The sequence below is a fragment of the Eretmochelys imbricata genome, chromosome 6 (genome assembly GCF_965152235.1).
Source record: "Eretmochelys imbricata isolate rEreImb1 chromosome 6, rEreImb1.hap1, whole genome shotgun sequence".
Lineage (NCBI taxonomy): Eukaryota > Metazoa > Chordata > Testudines > Cheloniidae > Eretmochelys > Eretmochelys imbricata.
In genome coordinates this window covers 39722722-39749150 of record NC_135577.1, presented here as the reverse complement: position 1 = coordinate 39749150, position 26429 = coordinate 39722722, and the positions used below count along the sequence as shown (strand labels likewise).

Here is a 26429-nt window from a genome sequence, read left to right as displayed (position 1 = left end):
GAAGAGAATTTCAGTTTGGATACAATTTCTTAAAATGTGCAATTTTTCCCCTCTGTTTGTTTCATGCTTATCCAAATGTGATTTGCTCAAATGTAAATTATATCTGAATATAAACATATCACTAGCACAACTGGGCCCTCATCTCAGTTGGGAACTTTAGGGCGCTACTAGAACACAATGAACGAATAATCATAATATTGAATGCATTTGGACTCTATGGACCAGATTGTGATCTTGCTTCAATGGATTTACTCCAGATTAACAGTAGCAAAAATAATCCATATTATGCAGCTAGATGAGCAAATATTTTGGAGAATTTATGAATGTTTATCCAAATCTGTAATTGCCAGTTTTACACAGGATTCTAATTTCTTGTTCAAAGTGCAACTCTGCTCTAAAAAGAGCCTGAACATGGAACCTGAACTGGATGTGGAGCATTCAGGATAGAGCCTTCCCACATATCGTGCAGAGCACACAGGGCCTGGTTGGTTATGCAGAATACAGCAGGAAAACTTCTCTCACAATTTATTCATGCTGATGTCCTTTATGCTACTACTAATTTTTATGCTCTGTTGCTGATGCCAGGGCATTCTCTTGGGCCACAGGCAGCTGGCACACTCTGATTCTTCACATGCCAAGACAAGAAAATCAAGTTCAGTCCTCAAAAGAATTTACCATGTATTCTGAGGCTCAGCAGATACCATTTGAACAGGACATTGTTCAGAATGATTTTGCCCTTCTCCACCATTACTTTATTGTGTAATAAGGACTTTTAGGAACTCAAAAATGAAACAAGAAGAGGAGGATTTTCTTTACGGTTACAATGGGTATGTCTACACTGCAATAAGTGACCTGCGGATGGCCTGTGCTGGCTGACTCAGGGCTCACGGGGCTTGGGCTAAGGGGCTGTTTAATTGCTGTGTGGATGTTCCCACTTGGGCTGCAGCCAGAGTTCCGTGACCCTCCCACCTCTCAGGAGCCTGGCTGCCAGCCTGAACCCGAACGTCTACACCACAGTTAAACAGCCCCTTGGCCCGAACTCAGTGAGCCAGAGTCAGCCAGCAGAGGCGAGCCGTGGGCCACTGCAGTGTATACATACCATTGTGACCAACTGTAAAGAAAATCCTCCTCTTCTTGTTTAATGTTTGAGTTCCTAAAAGCCCTTATTACACAATAAGGTGATGGTAGAGAAGGGCAAAATCATTCTGAACAATGTCCTGTTCAAATGCTAAGGGGCTGTTTAATTGTGGTGTAGACATTTGGGCTCAGGCTAGAGCCCTGGCTCTAGGACAATGCAAGGTAGCAGGGTCCCAAAGCTCGGGCTGCAGCTTAAGCCGACACCACAATTAAATAGCCCATTAGCCAAAGTCCTGCAAGCCCATGTCAGCTGGCACAGGCCAGATGTGGGTGTCTAATTGTGATGTAGACATACCTAATAGGTGTTTCTTAAATTAAAAAATAGATTTTGGTCTGATGCTTAATGACAGCTCTTTGTGCCTAATATATTTATGAAACAATATAAGAATGAGTACTGCTTTAGAGATTTTCTTATAATGTGTTATGATCTGTGAATTTTTGGATTATCTATCCCACAATATGGGACATATTAGAAAGTAAAGTAGCTTTAATCAGATTGCCCAGTTGTTCCCACATTATTCTCATTTTTATAGTTATTGAAAGTTTAATAGAAAACAGGCTCCTTTCTTAAGCTTAATTCTCTTTTGGAATTGTGTGTGTGAGATTAATCTATGTTGGTTGACACCTGCTTTAGAGTCATGTCATTTGAGTTTGCTGCATAGCGTTCACAAGAATTGGCCACACACAGTTCGCTTGGTGCTAATTCCTTCAGCATCAACCTTATAATGATTAATTCAGCATATTACAAATATTGATTAAATTTACTGAGACTGGCTCATAACACAAATATTATACACTGTGATAATAACTATTTTACATCAACTAAGTGTTTTCAAGTTACTTTTGTCTATCCGTATCAATATACTTGCACTATCTTCTTAATATATTGACTTAAGTAATAAGTGATATGCTGTTTTATAGGGCTTTTCCTGAATCATTTCTCAGAGAGGGAAAAGGTGCTCAGAGTGAAAAGCTGGCAGCTGAGTGCCTTATCTTTGTTATAGTTAATATTTTTGGCACATTAAACATCTTTCTTCCTCTCTTGTTGTTGGAAATGCACATTGAAAAGGGCCACTGTCGGCATAATGTGGTGGTGCTCATTTAATCTGATGCCCTGAAGAACAACATAAACTATAGTATAGCATATATAAGGTTTATAATAGCTGGGTAAATTAGGGACACTTGAATGCATTTGATTCTCAGACTACAGTTGTTTCTCTTTTTGATCATGTAGCACTGCCTTTTCTGCCAGGCACACAACTGAAAGTGCTTATTCTAGGGAAGAAAAGGACAGTTGGACAGAATTCAAACCCTTCTTTAGAGAGTCTCTCACAGACAGATTCTTAATTCATTTCTTGTGTCCTGGAGTAAAGAGCATGTACTTTGTTTTCCTGCCCTTGTGCTAATGCATATCATACCCAGTGGTCTTCCTTGGATCATAGTTCTGTTAAATTTTTGAAGAGGAGTTCTTAACTTTCCAAGCCTTACCCTCATCATCTGCCCATCTCTTGGACTGACTTAGAAGACATGTCTTTAGGGTGCAGTGGGGGAATAAAATACAATTTCTGTCTTTTTTATAGGTTTCAGAGTAGCAGCTGTGTTAGTCTGTATCTGCAAAAAGAAAAGGAGGACTTGTGGCACTGTAGAGACTAACAAATTTATTTGAGCATAAGCTTTCGTGAGCTACAGCTCAGGGTTTTTATAGCATCCATCACCATAGCATCTAAGTGCATCATAGGTAAATTAGATCTGCATGGCAAGGTCCCAAATGGACTTTGTGCATATTCTGTCCCTCTGCTTTCCTGGGTATACCAACCTTTCTTGTTATGGTGGGAAAGCTTCCTGAAAGAGAAGGGTCTTGCATAAGGCTTAATTTGTGGTGAAAGAGGTGCTGGGGCTCAAGCAATGTTTTTACTTTCATAACTGACGCAGCAAGCCCAGAGGTGCCAGGGCTATGAACTGCCAAGCCTACAGGTGCGGCTCAGCCCTGGCACAAATTAAGCACTGGTCTTGCAACATACCCTTGCTCAGACTCAATTAATCTGACCTCCTGAGGGACCTAGTTTCAAAGCCAAAGACTCTCAGCAAAAATGCTGATCTCTTGCTCTCATGTACTTTGTTTGGGTTTTATGAACTACTAAATTGTTCCAAAGGAGCGCAGCTGTTTTGGTGTTTTGGAGATGTGATCACTGACCGATGTGATCACTCACTCTGAAGATCAGGACCAGACCCATGACCTTGCAATGGAAGTAGATACTGTGACAGTGGAGGGATGGGAACATTATTCTTTACAGAGCTTTTTCTTCCTTCATCCTCAGTACAGATTTTCTTTTTATACTAACCCCTCTTTCAACTTGGTGCTTTTAAACTATTTTGTCAGCATCATGGCATTTTCCTGTACAGCTTCAGATACTATATCAAACCACTGTAAAACAAATTTCACTGTATGGAAAACTAATTGCTAGTTTAACTTCTTGAACTAACCATCTACATAGAATTGCATGCAGATACGATAGTCCATCACTCAAAGCTTTGCTCTGATTTGCCTTGGTTGTGGGAGAAGATATTTAATCATTCACATTACAGCTAAGGAGTGTCCTTGAACACCCTACATTCCCCCTGAAGCCAGTGGGGTATAAAAAGAATGCAAGATCAAGCCTGAAACCAGTAGTTACTACCTTTTAATATTTTCCTTATACACATGTTGAGCCAAATTTTACTTTCCATTACAGTTTAAATTCACATTATGGTTTAAATCCACAGTAACTTCAAGGATGTTGTTCTAGATTTATACCAGTCTCCCTAAGGGCACAATTGTATCCAATTATATTGAAATCTTAATAGGAAAAAAAGTAAGACACAAATAGAATACTAAGACTAATTATTTCTTTGGCTTTAATGTGTTAGACAGCATTTACCACATGCAGATTCTCCCTTAGAGGCCCCTGATTCTTGGTCAAGGGTTCTGCTTTCTCTTAGGATCTTATCCAGCAAATAGCTAACTGCTGGCCCATTCCAGAAAATGTAAGGTTTCCCATTAGAGACAACCTGGAATTTAGCAAACTATAATTTATTTTGCAAATTCTACATTTTATTTCATGTGTCTTATTCCTGCCAACTCTTTCTCTCATGCATGCGTCATCTGGGTCAATTCCAGAAAAAAATTGGAATTTTATTATTCTCAGAGATTGTTTCTCTTTTTCCTGAATTTGACTAGGAATCTATCATTTTCTCCTGTGTAAAAAAGGGGATCACTAATACAAATGCCCCATTGCCGTAATGATACATCCTGTCTGATAGGGGTCCTAGAGCTATTTTCTACATCGATTGATGTTTAACCTCCAGGGAACCATCTTTTCAACAAATGTATTTGAGTCAGGTTTATATTTACTTGAAGGAACTCCTAGAATCTGGATATTTCTTCTGCTCATTTGATTCTCCAGCACCTCAGCTTGTTGGTCAAGGTTCTGAGATTTATAATGGCATTGTAAAATAAGCAGGATTTTGGATGCTTTCAGATCCATTGGCATTTTCTGCTGGTTCTGCACAGTGTTTGCAGCTAGTCAAGGTGTTTCTCATTGAGATCCATATACATTAGTAATCTTTGTTGACAAAGTTTCTATTTTACTTTCCCTCAAAGCCATTATTTTATGGAGGCCCTCAGGCTTTGCAGGTTTTTTTGCAGGTTTTTTTCCCCAGACAAACATTTGTGTAATGCTCCCTTTTGCTTTGATGGAGATTGGAGAAGGAAATTGGGTTCAAGTTACTTTCTGTTGTCCCAGTATCTACATTCCAGAATATAACTGCTTCTATATTTAATTATGAAATTTTCTATTCTTCACAGCTCACTAATAATCAGTTTTTTGTAGGTTATATAGGATTAGTATACATAACCACTTGTGTGTGTGTGTGAATGTTCATTGGTAGCTAATGGAAAGAGGCATGAACACGCTCTAACCAAACAACCATTTGGAAATTGAAGAAATGTTTGTGAGCACTGTTTTTGCAGTATCCCCCAATCACCAAGTTAGTCACACTGACTCATGGTTATAACCTTATCTCCTTCCTTTGGCATTAGCTGTCCATACTTCTTTTAAAAAAAAATATTCTGAAATTTATTGCTGGTGAAAAGTGCTGGATTGACTGCACTGAGGACTAAAATTTGTCTGTAACACAGGTACAGCACAGACTCCCCTACCAGCATGCCTGCCCTTTGATCTGGAAAAACAATTTCTAGGGCTATGAAAGTAGCTAAGTGCCTATCTTAGGCATCTGGATGTGACATCTGTAGTAGTGTTGGTTTCTGTGCATTCCGTTGGTCCAGTCGGAACTGGATTGAACACCTGTGCATTTCAAAAACACTAGCTGGTAAAAATGACTTTTAAACACAAACTAAACTGGATTTGGACCCAGGAACATAAAGATGAAAGGTTCATCCTTTGCTGGCCGCTATCTAGCTTGTCTTAATATGTTTTCGCTTACCTATAGTTATTTCACCTTGCTCAGTGTGAGTTGAGCATGGTCTTTAAAGATTTTTCCAAGCATGCATAATCCTCATGCTACAATAACTATTCTGAGAGGATGATTACCTGCATCATGCCCATAGAATATGGGGCTAGTGTGGCTGTAACTAATGCAGTAATTTAGACAGTATTTACAGCTTTCCCAGGAAACCATCTCTTTTAAGAATGACAGGCTGTTTTGCATTTTAATTCAGTTCTTGAATAGCTCTGTATTTTTGGAGAACAGATCGAACAACTGTTTAATTAATTTAACTAGGTTCAAAGCTGTAGCTTCCATTAGAGGTATACTTTCCAGCATTGATTGCTGTTCCATTGTGAAAAATAATGCAGCTTCCACTTCCAGATTCTTAAGTGGAGGAGAATGATCTCAGCAGAAAGCATGACAGCTGAATGATGAACCTTGCTCATTTTGCCTTAGCAGTATTGCTGAAAAGTGGAGAAAACTTGCTTTCTTCTTATGCTTGCTTGATTCTCCCACAAGCCAAAAGTCAGTTTTGTCAGCACATTGAGAGGGTGTGAAAGCAAAGTAGGGGCAGATCAGTGGGGCATAAGGTGGCAGAGATAAAGGGCATATTCTGCTTTCTGTGACGTGTTTGTATGTGATGGGGAAATCTCAGAAGTTTCTAAGGCTTCCATTGGCTAAGCGTTCACAAATCCATATTGGAATTATCCAGACCTTAGAAGAGTTCTCAGGAAAGGATGGGGGATACTTCCTCCCAACTTTCAGCCTGCAGGGAGCTCTATTTCCCTCCTTCCCCCAGTCTCTCTTCATTCTCCTCTTTCCCAAACCTGCTTCTTTCTTGCCCATCCCGAAGTACCCTAGTTACACCTACCTCTCACCAAATCCACCCCCCTGAAACTCATCTCATGCCCTTTACCTGTGCAGTGAAGATAAACCATAATGTGCTTGAATGGCACCTGTCTCTGAGCACCCAGGTGCAAGCATCTCCACTGCAAAGCCCTATCTGCGTTACTGTCCTCACTGTGTCTGCACCTGCCCATGTGGGTCTGTGGTGGGTTCTTTGCACTCTACGGTTTTCCCTTGTCAATTGTGAGATAAAGTGTCTGTCTTTCCATGGGAATTGTGGGAAGTCATTGAAGGAATATCAGTATTCAGGTGATTTTGCCTGCATCCTCACTGCAAAGTGGGCAGGTTCCAGCCAGAATTAAACCAAAGCTCGGGCTCCAACCTATACCTCCACCTGGGTAAGCTAGTTGGGTCTTAAAGCACCTCCAAACCCAGGTCACAGATTTCTCTGCATGGATGGTAGGGAGTTAAAACCCAGGTAAGAGCTCAGGTTGACTGTGCAGTGAAAACATACCCTTACACACACCTCTTCCCTGTGGCTCCTTTCTTGTATCCTCCTTCCAAATGTTTTGAGTTTCTCCTTCCTTTGGCCACAGATAACTTATTTCCAAACACCCAAATCTCTGCTCCTTCCAAGAAACCCCAATTGCCACTCATCTCTCCCAGATATATCTCCCTCAAGTATTCTCCTTTCCCTCTCTCCCACCTTCCCCTAGCACCTAATCTCCCTAGCAGCTAGGAGAAAGGCTGGCCACTCGCTATCACTTCAGATTTTGCATAATTCCTGCACTATTTGCAAACACATAGAATCATAGAATCATAGAATATCAGGGTTGGAAGGGACCCCTGAAGGTCATCTAGTCCAACCCCCTGCTCGAAGCAGGACCAATTCCCAGTTAAATCATCCCAGCCAGGGCTTTGTCAAGCCTGACCTTAAAAACTTCCAAGGAAGGAGATTCCACCACCTCCCTAGGCAACGCATTCCAGTGTTTCACCACCCTCTTAGTGAAAAAGTTTTTCCTAATATCCAATCTAAACCTCCCCCACTGCAACTTGAGACCATTACTCCTCGTTCTGTCATCTGCTACCATTGAGAACAGTCTAGAGCCATCCTCTTTGGAACCCCCTTTCAGGTAGTTGAAAGCAGCTATCAAATCCCCCCTCGTTCTTCTCTTCTGCAGGCTAAACAATCCCAGCTCCCTCAGCCTCTCCTCATAAGTCATGTGTTCTAGACCCCTAATCATTTTTGTTGCCCTTCGCTGGACTCTCTCCAATTTATCCACATCCTTCTTGTAGTGTGGGGCCCAAAACTGGACACAGTACTCCAGATGAGGCCTCACCAATGTCGAATAGAGGGGGACGATCACGTCCCTCGATCTGCTCGCTATGCCCCTACTTATACATCCCAAAATGCCATTGGCCTTCTTGGCAACAAGGGCACACTGCTGACTCATATCCAGCTTCTCGTCCACTGTCACCCCTAGGTCCTTTTCCGCAGAACTGCTGCCTAGCCATTCGGCCCCTAGTCTGTAGCAGTGCATTGGATTCTTCCGTCCTAAGTGCAGGACCCTGCACTTATCCTTATTGAACCTCATCAGATTTCTTTTGGCCCAATCCTCCAATTTGTCTAGGTCCTTCTGTATCCTATCCCTCCCCTCCAGTGTATCTACTACTCCTCCCAGTTTAGTATCGTCCGCAAATTTGCTGAGAGTGCAATCCACACCATCCTCCAGATCATTTATGAAGATATTGAACAAAACCGGCCCCAGGACCGACCCCTGGGGCACTCCACTTGACACCGGCTGCCAACTAGACATGGAGCCATTGATCACTACCCGTTGAGCCCGACAATCTAGCCAGCTTTCTACCCACCTTATAGTGCATTCATCCAGCCCATACTTCCTTAACTTGCTGACAAGAATACTGTGGGAGACCGTGTCAAAAGCTTTGCTAAAGTCAAGAAACAATACATCCACTGCTTTCCCTTCATCCACAGAACCAGTAATCTCATGATAAAAGGCGATTAGATTAGTCAGGCATGACCTTCCCTTGGTGAATCCATGCTGGCTGTTCCTGATCACTTTCCTCTCATGCAAGTACTTCAAGATTGATTCTTTGAGGACCTGCTCCATGATTTTTCCAGGGACTGAGGTGAGGCTGACTGGCCTGTAGTTCCCAGGATCCTCCTTCTTCCCTTTTTTAAAGATTGGCACTACATTAGCCTTTTTCCAGTCATCCGGGACTTCCCCGGTTCGCCACGAGTTTTCAAAGATAATGGCCAATGGCTCTGCAATCACAGCCGCCAATTCCTTCAGCACTCTCGGATGCAACTCGTCCGGCCCCATGGACTTGTGCACGTCCAGCTTTTCTAAATAGTCCCTAACCACCTCTATCTCCACAGAGGGCTGGCCATCTCTTCCCATTTTGTGATGCCCAGCGCAGCAGTCTGGGAGCTGACCTTGTTAGTGAAAACAGAGGCAAAAAAAAGCATTGAGTACATTAGCTTTTTCCACATCCTCTGTCACTAGGTTGCCTCCCTCATTCAGTAAGGGGCCCACACTTTCCTTGGCTTTCTTCTTGTTGCCAACATACCTGAAGAAACCCTTCTTGTTACTCTTGACATCTCTTGCTAGCTGCAGCTCCAGGTGCGATTTGGCCCTCCTGATTTCATTCCTACGTGCCCGAGCAATATTTTTATACTCTTCCCTGGTCATATGTCCAACCTTCCACTTCTTGTAAGCTTCTTTTTTATGTTTAAGATCCGCTAGGATTTCACCGTTAAGCCAAGCTGGTCGCCTGCCATATTTACTATTCTTTCGACTCATTGGGATGGTTTGTCCCTGTAACCTCAACAGGGATTCCTTGAAATACAGCCAGCTCTCCTGGACTCCTTTCCCCTTCAAGTTAGTCCCCCAGGGGATCCTGGCCATCCGTTCCCTGAGGGAGTCGAAGTCTGCTTTCCTGAAGTCCAGGGTCCGTATCCTGCTGCTTACCTTTCTTCCCTGCGTCAGGATCCTGAACTCAACCAACTCATGGTCACTGCCTCCCAGATTCCCATCCACTTTTGCTTCCCCCACTAATTCTACCCGGTTTGTGAGCAGCAGGTCAAGAAAAGCGCCCCCCCTAGTTGGCTCCTCTAGCACTTGCGCCAGGAAATTGTCCCCTACGCTTTCCAAAAACTTCCTGGATTGTCTATGCACCGCAGTATTGCGGTGCATAGACAATCCAGGAATATTTTGGGTAATTATATTCCAATATTTTGGGTAATTATATTTGGGGGTGCAATATTTTGGGTAATTATATTTGGGGTGCTTCTAGATTATTGTTAGTTTTAATATGTGCTTTGTACTCAATAAGAATACGGATTTGTGAGTAAAAGCACTCCTGTGTGTATCAATAATTTATCAGACGGAGATGCTGTGTCCCCTCACTGATTTATTTCCTGACACTGCCTGAAAAACAGAGATTAGTTACCATAGCTTTGGGTTCAGATAACCCTGGGTAATAGGCAAAGTAATATCTTTTATTGGACCAACTTATGTTGGTGAGCGAGACAAGCTTTTGAGCTTACAAAGAGCTCTTCTTCAGGTGAAGAGCTCTGTGTAAGCTTGAAAGCTTGTCTCTCTCACCAACATAAATTGGTCCAATAAAAGATATTCCTTCCCCCACCTTGTCTCCCATGTAGGTTTATGGGATTTTCAGTCATTCATCCATAACAACTTTATGATAACACTTTTGCTGTGTAAAGTTATTTCAACTGAGTAGATATGTTATTTAAATCATACAATAATATTTACCTACTAGTTATTAGTTAACATTAATAATTTTACATAGTCTGGGTTTGTGCTAAAATGCTGGAAATGAGTGTTAATTTTTCATAATTTTATCGGTATATAAAATGAAAAGCAGACACCAGAAACAAAACAAAACAAAAATAGAATATATTTCACAGTATGACTGTAAGGAAGTAAATTTAAACAAGTGTTGTTGCTTCAAGTATCTGTGATTGATATTCTTTCCCTCTGAAACATAATAATGTTGATAGGTATATAAATCACCTTGGAGTGTAGAATGACATGTTCTAGATGATCAGACCTATTTAGCCAAGCAGGCACTGTATTACTTCATTTTCTCAGAGCCATAACTTAAGACATAACCCTTCGGCAAATCTAATCCAATTCCTCTTCTTTCCCTGTCTTTATTCTCCCACACTCTCTGGGTTTTAAAACACAATGTAATGGGAGACAAGCTAAAATGTAAAATATAATGAAATAAGTTGAAAATGAAGTCCATTTGCTAAGAAATACCACTGTGGGCTAACATGAGAGAAAATAATGATATTAATATCTTACAGTGGTGTGAAGAAAATCCCTGTACTATGATAAGCTTAATAATTTTGGTCCTGATCTGTCCCCAGTTATGCAGCCTGGGCTAAATTTCACATTCTTCACTCAATCAAAATTCCCGTTGAAATACATGGGACTGTTTACAGAGTAAAGTACTATCACAGAATGACTGACCCCTTTAATGGAAAATGGAGCAAGCCTTGCCTATGCCATAATTAGCTGCTTCCCAGCCTGATGGTGAACACCTGAGCCTCATAAAAAGGGGTAAGAGAACTCAAAGGGAAGAACAACAGGAAACAGGTTAAGCTCCTGCGGGAAGCTCTGAGGTAGGATCTGCAGGAAGCCGGGAACTCCAGTGAGTGGTAGACAGTAAGAAAGACTCCAGGGAAAGCAGTTTAGGAGTCAGCCCTTTATCTCAGAGGAGAAAAAGACTTAAAGGTAGCCGTGAAGGAGGTCTGAAGAGTAGCCCAAGAGGAAGAATCTTTTGTTTGTTGCAAGTTGGCTTTGTTTGGACTTTTGTTACTCTGGAAGGGGTTACATTTGCTTAGTTAGTTGGCCAAGGGGCCAAGCCACATTACCAACACTGACCCATGTGGGGAAGGCTGAGGGGACTCCTCTTGAAGGAGGAAAGTGAGGCAGAAGAGGATTATGAGTGGCCATGCCTGTACTATGCAACATAAGTAAGGGAATCCCAATCAGTCGCTGAGCAGTTAACCCTCAGAACATTTGAGAGGAAGGCTGATAAATATTATTTCCCCCATTTTGCAGATGGGGAATTTGAGGCAGATAGGATAAGTACAACTCTGTGTCAAACCAAGATTCCAGTTTAGGACTTTGGGTACCATTTGGTGCTTAGACCATTAGATAATGTCAAATAGAAGTGGGGAAAAAAACCAGTATAGTGCCTGACCTATGTTTGTTCACAGCAGTTCATATTCTCAACATTTCATGTTAACAATTTACAAAATTCACACCTAGTGGGATCGTTTGGCAGTGATATGTGTTTCATAACGGGTGTGATACAAATCAATAATGTGATGGACAAAATATATGGGTATTAGATATCTTTAATAAAAAACAATTGTATCCACATACATCCCTTGAATTTATATATTCATTTTTTTTTATTTTTGGCTATTTTCTTAGATTTCATAAAAGAGGCAAGAGTAATGGCCCTAGAATCCAAAATCATCTGTTTATCTATAGACTGAGAAGAACAGAGGGTTGTCCACACTGGCTTGTGCCAATGCACCTCCACCCTGACCTAAAATGAAAGGAGTTCTAGCTCTATGCCCAATGTTTGCCCGCTCTTTTGAGATTGCCAACAAGGGTGCCAGTTGTTTTAGTATAGACCTCACCTGTCCTCTGAATGAAAATCTGGTCAAACTACAGATATTTCCTTTTCTACAGTATGTGAAATGCTCTCCGTTGTACCAGAACATCAGTTAAAGCAACATTAATTGCAGAATGTATACAATGGTGAATAGAGTTGAGCAAAAAGTTAGCAATTAAAACCTGCAGCCACAAAAAATGTGCCCAGTTACAATCCTGAAATTCAGAAAAGATTTGTTGAATGGTTGGGTAAGATTTGCAACTCACTGATGTAAACTGGACCCAGTTTGGAGTCACCCTTGGCCAGGCCAAGTCAAGGCAAGCCATTTTCTGATTTTGAAGCTCAGCCTCTCAAAATCACAGCATTGTGTGGTTCCAAACAAAACTTGGCAGTTTTAACTGAATTGTCTTTGAGAGTTTGTGCTTGTTCAAAAATCAGACTCCAACTGAAACCCATAGAATACAAATACTAGAGGAAATTGTAAAAAAAATATTTGCACAGGTACCAAAACCAGAGTCTTGCAAATTCTAATTCAAACTCTGTTTCACAGCTCCTGTTCCTGCAGAGGATCAGCTTACTATCACAACTGGCTCATAAATATGGTCACATTACATTATTTCTTCACTTCACTTCTCTTACGTTTACCAGTAACCAACCCTATACAGCATTAATTTATGCATATTATCTCACATACTGGAATCTGGAATGAAGCTATGTCACAGATGAAAGTATGATTCACAACTTACTGGTCGTGTTGGGCATAACACCTTGAGTATAGTAGGATTTACACAGATGTTTGATGAGAAACTGCCCACTGTAACATGTTTTCTCTACTAACTCCAGTTGCTACAACACTAATAGTGGAAATGACGTAAATTTTATCGTTCTGTCTGTAAACATTTATGTGAAGTTGCAATTATCAAGGCCAACTTAATCTTACATCAGCAGTTCCCAAACTGTGGGTCAGAACCCCAAATGGGATTGTGCCACCAGCAGATGGGGTTGTGGCGACCCCTAGTGTTCAGAGGAGGCCATTTTGCTCCACACCACATGACTTCTCATGGACTGTGTGTGTGTGTGTGAGGCATAATCCATAAAGGATGCCATTTTGTAGAACAAAACAGTGTCCCCCACACAGCGTGTACTCATGTGTATGGTGTGTGTGAGGTCATGCTGTGTGGAGGATGCTATTTTGCTCTTCAAAATGTTATTTTCCTTGCTGTCTGGTGTTCTGAGAGGAAATAATTCATTAAAATAGGGTCAAGCTGGCAAAAAGTTTGGGAACTCCGTCCCGATATGGTTGATTTACAGCCATAGTCAGAAATGAGCAACTTCCCATAACTTGAGAACATTTCTTTGTTAGTTCTGGTTTCATTTTGTTTATTTTAATGGATTAATTGACTGTTACAACCCTATCTGCGAAAGACTGGTGATCTATAAAAATATAGTTACAGGTAATTGCAGTTAAAGAAAACACAAACTGACATAAAACACTTCCTAAGCACATTTATTATAGAAAGCATCTTTATATTTCTTCAGATTATAGATGAAGAAGAAACACAATTCATGAGTAATTGTCCTGTTGCTGTTACTGAGAGTACTCCAAGAAGACGGACACGCATTCACGTTTTCTGGACAGCGCCTCCTGTTGGTACAGGCTGTGTAATTCTGAAGTAAGTACTTTCACATGGATCCAAGTTACAAGTAAAACCAGGTTCCATTTACAATAAGTCTAATATGATTTACAATACATTGATGCCTGTTTTTATACACATGAGTCAGCAGTAGTTTAACCTGCACAAAATTCTCTTGCAACTATTTGGCCTACATTTGTAAAAAAACAGACTCAATATTCCAGGCACAACTATGTGTCCCCAGTTGCACCAATTTAGAAGCGTAGCTTTTAGAAGACTTCACCCACAAATCAGGCAGTTAGTCTTGTAAACATTTTTTGAGGAAATTATGCGCATAATATTGGAGGCATGATTGAAATGCTGGTAAATCCTTAAATTTTAGCCAAGCACGTCAATCAGGCTGCACTATGGTACCTGCATTTTCTCAAATTAATCAATATCACTCAGAAAAGCACTGTGTTGTATCAGCAACCGGATGTTTTTGACAGGAATTTGTTTTGTTTCCTGATTTAAAGTCACAACAAAACGTTGTCACACGCTGTCCACTGTGTTGCAAGCTAATCTAAGAATGGTGTAGAACAGGGGTGGGCAAACTTTTTGGCCCGAGGGCCACATCGGGGTTGCAAAACTGTATGGAGGGCCAGGTAGGGAAGGCTGTGCATCCCCAAACCACCTGGCCCCTGCCCCCTATCCAATCCCTCCCACTTCCCGCCCCCTGACTGCCCCCGTCAGAACCCCCAACCCATCCAATCCCCCCTGCTCCTTGTTCCCTGATCACCCCAACCCCTATCCATACCCCCCACCCCCTGACAGGCCCCCCAGGACTCCCACATTTATCCAACCCCCCTGCTCCCTCTCCCCTGACCCCCCCAAACCTCCCCCTCATCCAACCGCTCCCTGTCCCCTGACTGCCCCCCCCGGGACCCTCTGCCCCTTAACCAACCCCCCGATCCCCTTACCATGCCACGCAGAGCAGCATGTCTGGCAGCCATGCTGCCCAGCCGGAGCCAGATGCACTGCCCTGCAGGAGCACGCAGCCCCGCTGCCCAGAGTGCTGCTCACGCGGCGGTGTGGCTGCGGGGGACGGGGAACAGCAGGGGAGGGGCAGGGGGCTAACCTCCCCATCCAGGAACTCGGGGGCTGGGCTGGATGGTCCCGCAGGCCGGATGTGGCCTGCGGGCCATAGTTTGCCCACCTCTGGTGTAGAATGTAATGGTGTTATAAGGGTCCCATCAGCATTTCCAAGAAGATTCGTTCAGTGTCAATGCACTGTTTAAAGAGAGATGATTCCCCTTGCCCACCAGCATCACCTTCATCTTACTTTGATTGTATTTGAGCCCTTCTTATTCCTCAAGGTGTGTATTTCTTCCAGACATTGGGGTAACTAGTTGATGGTGGTGTTTTGTTCTGATGAGAATGAGTTATATTGCTCTGTATTATCAGCACATTGTAGGCATTTGACCCTGAAGCATCACCCATTGTCTCTTGGTGTCTGAAACAGGAAGTGAAAAATGTTTAATGCAGTAAAAGCTACAGGAAACATTTAGCTAGGCCAAATTTAATTCTTAACACCCATAAATGTCACGATTCCTACAAAACTTTTAACAAGGGTTGGGCAGCTGGAGTGCTGTGACTGCTGCTTATTATACTAATCATAACTGTCTCTGTGTTACCTGCATCTTTGCTGTATCCACCTGAGGTTTGTCTGTCTTATTATTTGATTGTAAGCAAGGATCATTCCAACATATGTATGCATAGTGCCTACCACAATAGGGCAATTAGATACTACCATAATACAAATAATAATTATTAGTATTAATTCAGTTGGAATGTATCCAGAACGTCATAATTTAAGACCCTGCTCTTACAATAATTATGGTGGGATCTTTCATGACCACAGGTTGTAAGGAGGAACTTGGTTTTACATAGCTTCTAAAAGTCAGTTCACCAACAACAAACAGAGTGTCTCTGATTAGAATTCTGAGATATTAATTCAGTAATGACTAGGGAGAAAGTGTGGATGATTTAGTAGGTAGGTCTCTAATTTCTACAGCATGTAGACTACTCATCCAAATACCGAACCATTTCCAAACTGCTAAGCTTGCAGTATCTGACAAGATCAAAGCCCTGGTGGAATAACTGAAGGTCAGGTGGAGGGGACATTGTTAGATACACATTTTGGTGAATGTAAATAAAACACTATTTGATTATTATCTGTCTTTCAATAAAACTTCTGTAGAAAATACAGTCTTCCCTGAACTGGTTGCTTATAGATGCAAAAGATAAATGTACTGTTGTACTTCTGAGTTCAGTTCAAAAGAAGAATGAAACACCTTAGAAAAAAACAGCTACCTTTTATTGTGATTTGTTAGAGCCAGTGATTAACATTATAATGTGGCTTTCATTTGCACTGAAATTCAGTGCTCAGTAGTACTATACATAGCAATTACTGTTGTGCTTTTTGGCATAAACTTAACACCATTTACATTTTTCCATTTGGAGCTCATCTAAATTATAGTGTTTACAGTAAGCCTCCTTTACAATCACCTCCCCATGCTCCCATAGAAATCCATACAAATGCTGGGCAACATTTTCTCAACTATTTTGGCAATCATGAGACCTTCAATGAGACCATAAAAATTACATAGTTTAAAATAGATATTATAATTAGGGATGGCCAAACAGTGTTAGTGTTCTTCATTTCATCCTTCTTCCTCCCCTCTTCTTTCTGTATGTGCAAGAGTGCAACTCAATTGTACTACTAACATATATCTGGGGGGAGGACGCTATCCTGATAATTTGCTGGTAAGATGTGTTTCAACTGGGGCTGGTGGTTTTGAGCCAGTTTTGAACAGAGAGGGCCTGATTCTCTTACATCATATAATGATCCATTGGCTTCAACTTACACTGGTATAAATGTAAAGAGAATCATGCCTTAAGGAGAAAAGGTAGTTACCAGTTTGTTAAATGAAGCTAATCTACAAAATTTTTTTCCTTATTATGGGCCAACTTCTGCTATCATTATGCCAGCCTAAATCCAGAGTAACACTACAGACTTAATGAAGTTGCTTTGGAATTTCACCAGTGTAACTGGGAATAGAATTTGGTCTGATGTTGTTCTTAACACTAAGTTTTATTTTCCTGAGGCCTATAATTGACCAGCAGTCCCCTTAAACCTTTTCAGGCACTGTACCTATTACCTGTTTGGCTGAAAAGCCAAAAGTGGTATGGGAAAAATGGGAAAGTGAAGGTTCCAAGTGCAGCATGGGAAGTAGAAATGTTTTGGCATGAGTACTAGTTAGCTTGATGCATAACTTCAAGGGCAGTGTGTAGGTAGCATTAGTTTACATTTGCCTCCCCACACGCACACCCCATACTACCTTGCTTTGTCACACAACTATTTGCATAAAGGGCTAACATTACCAGGTTATTTTACATCTGATATCTCATAACCATAATTGGTACAGAACACTTCAGGCAGATTCCTCACTCCCACAGAGTTGTTGCAGCACAGAAGCCTGAAGGTTTGGTCTCTATTTGCCTCAGTTTACAATAAGTCTCTTGAATTCTCCCAGACTCCACATTGAAATACATACCCATCAGTCTATTGAGCATGGCTACACTGCCTGGGTACATATACAATACTAACTAATGCAGCAAAGTACTTAAGCACATGCTTAGGTCCCATTGAAATCAGATTTAAGTGCATGCTTAAAGTTTAAACATATACTTAAGTGCTTTGCTTGTTCATGGCCTATGCTCTCACAGACATGTCTGTTCACATGGTGGACTCATTGAAACCTTTTCTGGGATCTGTGGGTGAGCAAGAGCATGTGAGCAGCAATGATCTGTCCCTACAGCAGGTGGAACATCTTAAAAATGGATAAGAGAGTCTTGGGGAAATATGTATCATTACACAGAAGTGGAGAAGCTTTCAGACTTGGACTTGGTTATTTAAATGTTGCTAATCACCTCTCTTGCCATACGATAAGAAAAAAAAATCTCTACTATCAATGTAGCTCTCATTGTGGTGTCCCAGTGCAAGAGGGCTGGGGTGAATTCAGCACACAGATCCAGAAATATGACCTCTCGCATCTAAAAATTCTGCAGCCACAGTTAATCCTCCCAAACCTGCTTTATGATGTAATCCCACCAATGAGTGCTTGTTTCCTGGGCCCCGAAGCACTGATCTACTGTGTAGAATTGCTCTGTGAATGCCAACAGCAACCTGACATTTTTATTCACTGTGTCCATCAGCCTCTATTTCTATTCATTGTTGTCAAACATCTCTTCTTCCTCATTGAACCACCAGCTGCAGTGGTAGTCGCTGAAGTTCTGCAGATATGGACAAACTGTGCATCCTATATTAGCATTGATCATTAGAATTGTGCTGAACTCTGGGTTCTGCCGGAGAGATGGTGGAAACCAACAAGTGACACAAAAGGGACTGTGGGCATTTTTAAATTATGGGATGGAATGATCATTATAGGATAGAGAAAGTGGCATTATGGGAACTTGACCCCTAGTTCTCAGAAATCCCTGGGAAAATTTCTGGTATCCCACAAAGCACTGAGAAAATGCCCCACAAGGCATTGTGCTGGTTGGCTGCGCAGGGTGCACTGGGATGCCCACCTGTGGTGCACTGCATTTTCCATTGATGCAAGCACTTGTGGTGTGTATGCACAGCATTGACACAAGCAGCCAAGTGTACGTGTGCTCGAGCAATATAGAAAAGTCGGTGTAAACCAATGTAATTTACATCATGTAGAAACTTTGTAGTGTAGACAGAGCCAACTATAGGTGCATTTCTTAGCTATGCTGGAGGACAGACTGTCTTAAACCACTTTTAGCCTTAAGTTTTTGAAGTTGAATGATAAAGTATATTGTGGGGGATAAAGTGTCTCATTTAAGTGTGATTTGAAATGTGGGCAGCTTAAGATTTAAATCTGAAAAAAGGAAAATATTAAGTGAAAGTGTATACAATAGAAGGATATAATATAAAATAATGGAGTAAAGCCTTGGTATGCATTAAAATTTAATAGTGGGGAAACTGTTGTATAAATATGTGTTTGCAAATAGTGCAGGAATTATGCAAAATCTTGTTACTATCTAAGTCACTCAAGTTTATCAAGTCAAGTAAATCTGATGAAGAGGCAAATGCAAGAGATGCTTTGGAATGTTGCAAGATGCTAATTACATTTTCCTCTTTTTGCATTTGAGTTTGATTGAGTCTGAATGCAACAGATTATTTAATAAATATTGGCCAGGGACAGATATATTGTATATTTAATTTACCATTTAGAAAGGAAACCTTAAGCAGTGCTCTGATGGGATCCCATAACTGGGATGTCAGACAATTATGATATGTGCTTTGTATGATAAACTAAACATTTACAAGATTTTATTTACTAGGTGCTCACCTTCTGCCATCCAAACGATAGTTAACCAACCAACAAATGGAAATCCAAGATAGCTATTCTTTCTCTTATTTCCTGTAACATATCAAATATCTTCATCAAGGCCTCTTCATGGATTGTTCATGGGGAAATTTTTTGAACCATGTCTAGGGGAATATTTTAATCTTTTTGAGACGGTGTGTGGAATTTATTGTTTTCCTGCATAAATAATCTTCCTCATGATTTATTAACTCCCCTTTTTCTGGATGTAAGTGGCCACCAGAGGGCTGAGCAACTTGAAAGGACTCTCCCAAATAAGAACTCTGGCAGATTTAGCACATCACTGTACACATTTTAAAAAAATTTCTTCATTGGGAAATGGCGTGTCTGGTGCGCTGGCTGAGCTGGTAGCAAAATATACTGCAGATTTCAGGAACAACTTCAGGATTCAAAACATGTATCTGCACTTGCGATACAATATTCAGTCTCCGTGGAAGGTGTGGCTTCCTTTCCTGTGTGCCGTCCCTCTTTCTCCCAGCCCCCATATCTCTGAAAGTGAATGATATTAAACTAAAAGTGTGTGAACGCCAGGGGGTTTGATTACCATGAGTTTCATACACAATTTTATTTTGTTTAGGTTTGCATCCCATTCTGCTATTCCCATGCTGTTGGAAAATCTAAGATAGAGTTCAAAAGGAACCTGAAAATCTCAATGAAACTATCCATTTCTAATGGGTTGGGGTCATATCCATGGGCACACAATGAAATTCTCTTGATATCTGTCCAATCAAATCTTTTCTCAGCATCCAGAACTCATGATGTAGTTGTGATGAGGTATGCAAACCCCACGCTGGCCACCAAGGGATTAAGGGGTTGTTCTGAGCTCAGCCAGTCTCCCGTTGCCACACCTGCAAGAGATGCACAGGCTGGGGGAGAAATTAAAAGGGAGCAGAATAGCTCCCTTGGTGGCAGTCCAGAAAAGAGGGCACACCAGCAATTCACAGCCCCTGAAGGAAGGCAGGATCTCTTCCAACAATAACTACCTGAAGCTCCCTCCCTGAGGGAAGGGAGAACTTGCTTCAGATACACCCTGAGAGGGAGGCATTCCCCACCCCCCCCCATAAACTCTGTTTGTTTGTGTTAATTCCCCTTGTGTGTTATGGACTACCCCAGCAGGGGAGAGACTTGGAACTGATCAGGCCAAAGATCCAAGTAACAGGAGGAGGCAGCCACGACCCTGAGAGAGAGAATGAGGGACCTGCCACACCAAGCACAGCCATGAAAAGGCACCCAGCAGTGAGCTGACCCCACTTCGCACCTCCTTGCCATAGGCTGCGAACTTTGGACAATAATGGGGTGGTAGGAAGTGGCCCAGGGAGGGCAGCCTTAAGGCACTGTTGAATGTCAGACCTTTGATAGCCCTCACAGGCCATGGGCCGGAGCCTGGTGGAGTGGGAGGGCCCGGTCTTCCCTATCAACCTCCCCCACCCTGCAGTTCAAAGGACCTAAACCCTGACCACTGGGCAACAAATCATCACCTTTCTTTCCCTTAAATAGAGCTTTTAAGGAGTCAGTGTGGTCCGCTGGCTAGGGATCTTGACTGGAAGTCAGGATACTTTGGGCCTATTCCCATACCTGCCATTGACATGCTGTGTAACCTTGGGCAAGTCATTTCACCTCTCAGTGCCTCAGTCTCCCCAGCAGTAAAATAGAGATTGTGACGCTTATCTTTCTTTGTATAGTGCTGTGAGTCTACAGAAGAAAGGGGTATATTAAATTATATTATTTGATTAGCCTAAAGACTAAAATACTTTAACATGTCCTTTTTCATATTTTTTATTTCTTATTGTATGACAAACAAGGGGATCATCAAATACAGAATTTGTTTTGTGATTGCAACCTGTGGCCCTATTCCTTATTCCTGACACAAAACTGCCAAAAAGGATTTTACCTGAATAAGCAATGAGCGATTGAGACCATATATTTTTACTTATATAGTTGCTATATTAGTAACATGTTTAACATTACATTATATAAAATGTTTATTTCCATGGAAATAAGTACAGTCTCTTTCCCCATGCCTTGTAGACTACTTACATTTAAAACAAAATCTGAAAAGTTCCACTTTCTTACTAGACTTAAGGCTTATCTACATGATGCTTTAGTTCACACCAGACGGGTATAAATTTGAGTCTGCATTAGCATGTTGTGCGCTAACTGGCCCATCTGGACCCTGCTGGCATGCACTAAAAGTTCCCTACTACGCATTAATGTAGTTCTGTTTCAAACAGTATAACATTAATGCTCACTAGAGAACCTTAATGTAGTCCCATTTCAAACAGTGCTACGTTATTGCACACTAGGGGACCTTTCGTGTGCTCCATCAGGTCCCTACAGGGCCAGCTCATGTGGACAAAGAAATTTACACCCCTGTGGTGTGGACTAAAGCACCATGTGTAGACAAGCTTTTAGTATAATTTCTTAAACTTAATGGAGCCCAGGACAGTTGGAGTACATGTCTAATAAATATACTTTCTTATGGTGACACACACTAATCTGATGTTTTAGGATGAATATTTTAATCATCAGATATTAAGGGCTTGTATGCTCTGGTTGCTTTGTGCTGCTATAGTGAAACTAAACAGCTGCAAATCTGGCTTAACTGGCTAGCTACTGTAAACTAGGTTCATACTTGCATAGGTGCAGAGCAGCTGTAGCATACTAGTGAACCTGAACTTAGGTGTTTAATCAAAAAACAAAACAAAACCAAATCTAGCTATGTTCATTCACACTGGGCCCCTAAACTTGCCCTCCTGGAAAGAGAGTAGGAATGACTAGAGCTAGTTGGGAACTGGAACTTATCTTTCAAGGGAAATTCCACAATTTCCAAATTTGTTTCTGTTCCAAATTAGAACAAAATCTTGGATTTTAAAACATCCTGGAAAATGAAATTGAAGAAAATAATTTTGGGTCAATTGAAATGTTTCATTTAGATAAAATTTAAAAGTTTAATTTCCACTTTGACTTTTTAAATTTTACTTTATGTATTTTTAGTTTATATGAATTTAATTTGTATATTTGTTTATAACATTACATGTGAATTTCAAAACAAAAAGTAACTTGAACAATTGAAACATTCCATTCTGATGAGGTTGAAATGGAACTGAAATGCTTTGTTTCAATTTATATTAGAGCTGGCAATTAATCACACTGTTAAACAATAATAGAATACCACATATTTAAATAGTTGAACATATTTTCAACATTTTCAAATATATTGATTTCAGTTACATTTGCAGGAGATAATGCTGCCCGCTTCTTGTTTACAATATATCCTGAAAGTGAGAACAGGCTTTTGCAGGGCGTTGTAGCTGGCATAGCAAGATATTTATGTGCCAGATCCACTAAAGATTCATATGTCCCTTCATGCGTCAACCACCGTTCCAGAGGACATGCGTCCATGCGGATAACGGGTTCTGCTCAATAACGTTCCAAAGCAGAGCAGACCGACACATGTTCATTTTCATCATCTGAATCAGATGCCACCAGCAGAAGGTTGATTTTCTGTTTTTGGCTGTTTGGGTTCTGTAGTTTCCGCACTGGAGTATTGCTCTTTTAAGTCTTCTGAAAAGCAAGCTGCACACCTCGTCCCTCTCAGATTTTGGAAGGAACTTCACATTCTGAAATCTTGGGTCGAGTGCTGTAGCTATCTTTAGAAATCTCACATTGGTATCTTCTTTGTGTTTTGTCAGATCTGCAGTGAAAGTGTTCTTTAAATGAACAACATGTGTTGAGTCATCATCCGAAAATGCTATATCATGAAATATATGGCAGAATGTGGGTAAAATAGAGCAGCGGACATACAATTCTCCACCATGGAGTTCAGTCTAAAATTTAATTAATGCATTTTCTTTAGTGAGCATCATCAGCATGGAAGCATGTCCTCTGGAATGGTGGCTGAAGCATGAAGGTGAATATGAATGTTTAGCATAACTGGCATGTAAATACCTTGCAATGCTGGCTACAAAAATGCCATGTGAATGCCTGTTCTCACTTTCAGGTGGCATTGTAAATGAGAAGCAGGCAGCATTATCTCCCATAAATGTAAACAAACTTGTTTGTCTTAGCAATTGGCTGAACAAGAAGTAGGACTGAGTGGACTAGTAGGCTCTAAAGTTTTAGTGCAGCTGTGTAACAAAAAAATCTACATTTGTAAGTTGCACTTACATGATAAAGAGTCTGCACTACAGTACTTGTATGAGGTGAATTGAAAAATACAGTTTCTTCTGTTTGCCATTTTTACAGTGCAAATATTTGTAATAAAAATAATAATATACAGTGAGCACTGGAACTTTGTATACTGTGTTGTAACTGAAATCAATATATTAAAAAATGTAGAAAAAAATCCAAAAATGTTTAGTATATTGCAATTGGTATTCTATTGTTTAACAGTGCAATTAAAACTGTGATTAACCTCTATTAAGTTTTTAAATCACGATTAATTTTTTGAGTGAATCACGTGAGTTAACTGAGACAGCCCTAATTTATATTAAACATATTTTTTCAAAATTGACTTCCTGATACCTGCATGCATACATACGTACTGTGACAGGGTCAGGCCAGATGGCTACAAAAGAGTGGTCAAAGGTAGATACATTAGTTCCAGGTTAAGCAGGTCCCTTTTCCCTGGGTAAAATAACAGGGACTATTCCAGAACACTCAGGAACTTTCTAGAACTAATTAAGGCAGGCAGGCTAATTAGGACACCTGTAGCCAATTGGGAAGCTGCTGGAATTAATTAAGGCTAATCAGGACACCTGGTTTAAAAAGGTTTTCACTCCAGTTAGTGAGGTGTGTGCAAGGAGCTGAGAGTGAGAGAGGGCGTGCTGCTGGAGGACTGAGGAGTACAAACGCTATCTGGCATAAGGAGGAAGGTCCTGTGGCGAGGATACAGAAGGTGTTGGGAGGAGGCCATGGGGAAGTAGCCCAGAAAGTTGTAGCTGTCACACAGGTTTTAAACTATAGACAGCTGTGATCCAAAGGGCCCTGGGTTGGAACCCAGAGTAGAGGATGGGCCTGGGTGCTCCCCAGCCCCCCAACTCCCTATTGGATACAGGAGGAGTTGACTTGGACTGTGGGTCCCACCAGAGGGGAAGGTCTCTGGCCTGTCCCCTGACCCACTAGGTGAACTAGCAGAGACTGTGGGGATTGTTCTCTTTCCTTTTTCCCATGCTGGCCAGTGATGAGGTTATCTGAGTGAACGGCAGATTTGAGCCATGAAAGTGGCCACACTGAGGGCTACTGTGAATCTCTGAGGTGAGCAAAATCCGCCAATAAGCGCAGGACCCACCAAGGTAGAGGAAGAACTTTGTCACAATACATACAAATATTTATTTGCATAGATTATTGTGCTGATTAGTTAATGCAAATACTTGCATCACTGCAAAATAAGGAGCCATGCCTTAAAATTTGATAAATGATTTGTAAAGTGCATAGGGACTGAAGGCATTAGGCAAATATAAGATGATAATTATCATTTATTTTTATTGTCTTCATGAGAAGACATGTTGCTATTATTTCTTCTTTTGAATGTCTTTGCAGTTTCTAGTGTCTTGCAAAAACAAGATTAAAGGTGTGCCTAACATTTGATTAGAAACCCAAATGCAATTGAAATCAATCTTGAGTCTATTAGACCTGTGTTTGTCGACGAGCTGAATGAAATTTGGTCTTGGTTATTAACTTTTTCTCTAATATGGATACAAACTTTTTTGCTGCCTGTGGATATCCAGTAACATTTTGAGGCTTTCTTTTGTGCTGCATTCAAGTTCAAAATACGTTCACTGGGAAAAGTTACATGAAGCATAAGACACATGGGTTCTTTTCCATTATGGCCAGTAGTTCCACTTCCAGAAAACCTATGTGAACATTCATGAGGTCACTGAACTTAAAAACTCATCTATGGATTTCACAGTGAATTCCAATCATATGAAAACCAGGTTTGTTCCAGGTTTATTATTTTATTTTATATTTTAATTTTAGTACCTGAAAATTTCTGTAGAATAGTTCTGAAGTAAACAATTTGTTGGCCTGTTTTGAACCCAGCTTTGAAGAATTGGCAGTTGTGACTAGGATACACCATTGTTCAAGTTGTTTACAGTTCTTAAAAGACTAAATAGTATAAAGAAAGTTAAGGACCTGTTTTCTTTATTCCATGTTTGGTACTTTTATTACTTGACTTAAATAATTTTTAATTAACAAATGAACAATACCTCAAAATACATATTTGATTGTACTTTTAAATATCCATGAGGAAAGCAATGGGAAAAGACAATATCATGTATAAGGAGAATGGAAAGTTCCCCAAATTATCAGGTGCTGAAATTTGGTTTAGGCTGTATTCTGCTCCCATCAAAGGTAGTTCTACATTTACTGCTGTGGAAACAGGCTCAAATTGTTAGTTCCTTCCACCCCCACTTCCCCTAACCGCCCCTTTCTGACAGTGTCTTTTATTAATTCTTCATTTTTCTGTATTGTAACCAGTAACAAGACAAAGAGGGAGAGATGCTATCATTTTCTGTTTGTAAATGAAAATCATTGTTAATTTAGGACCCTGACAGCTGTAAAGCATTTGCCATTCCACAGCAGCTGTCAGCAGCACTCTGGTTTATTTTATAAACAGATGTTTAATTTGACTTCAATGCCATTGTCAGCTTTTGAGAGGAAAAAAAGAGAGGAAACAGAAATAATCATGATATTCATCATTTTGTTTCTTTTTGAAACATAAATCAGGGTGATAAAGGAAGACATCAGAAGTGTTTTGATATATCTTTAGCTCTGGAATGGTTTAACTCAATATTTATTTTTGTTAACCACATGGATTGAAATAAACCTCTCTCATTGCACAAAAATGCATATTTAGAACATGTTTTGTCTTTTATTATGCCAGTGCTTGAAGGCAATATTTTGCTTTGGAAAACATAACATTGATTTAAAAAATTAATTCATTCTTTGATGGATAAAATTTTCTTACTCTCCAAATTACAGAAAAGTATTTTCTATTTATATATTACAGCCAGTAAGCCTGATTCTGATCTCACTGATTATTGACTTCAGTGGAATCAAATGCCCAGTATACACCAGGAGAAACGAGAGGAGAATAGTTTCATTGACTAGAAAAATGATATTGAAAAACTCTTGTACAGCAGTGATAATAATACTATATCTATACAAGTTCATATCTTGCTTTTCACTA

The 26429-nt window shown here is 40.6% G+C and overlaps 1 protein-coding gene across 1 annotated transcript in view; it reads left to right on the top strand.

Moving 5' to 3' along the window:
• The window catches only part of SPON1 (spondin 1), a 319734-nt gene that overhangs the window by 37494 nt on the left and 255811 nt on the right, over positions 1-26429 (top strand). Inside the window, exon 3 of the mRNA XM_077820112.1 lies at positions 13687-13820. Coding sequence (XP_077676238.1) covers positions 13687-13820 — 134 coding nt within the window. The remainder of the gene's footprint in view (positions 1-13686; positions 13821-26429) is intronic.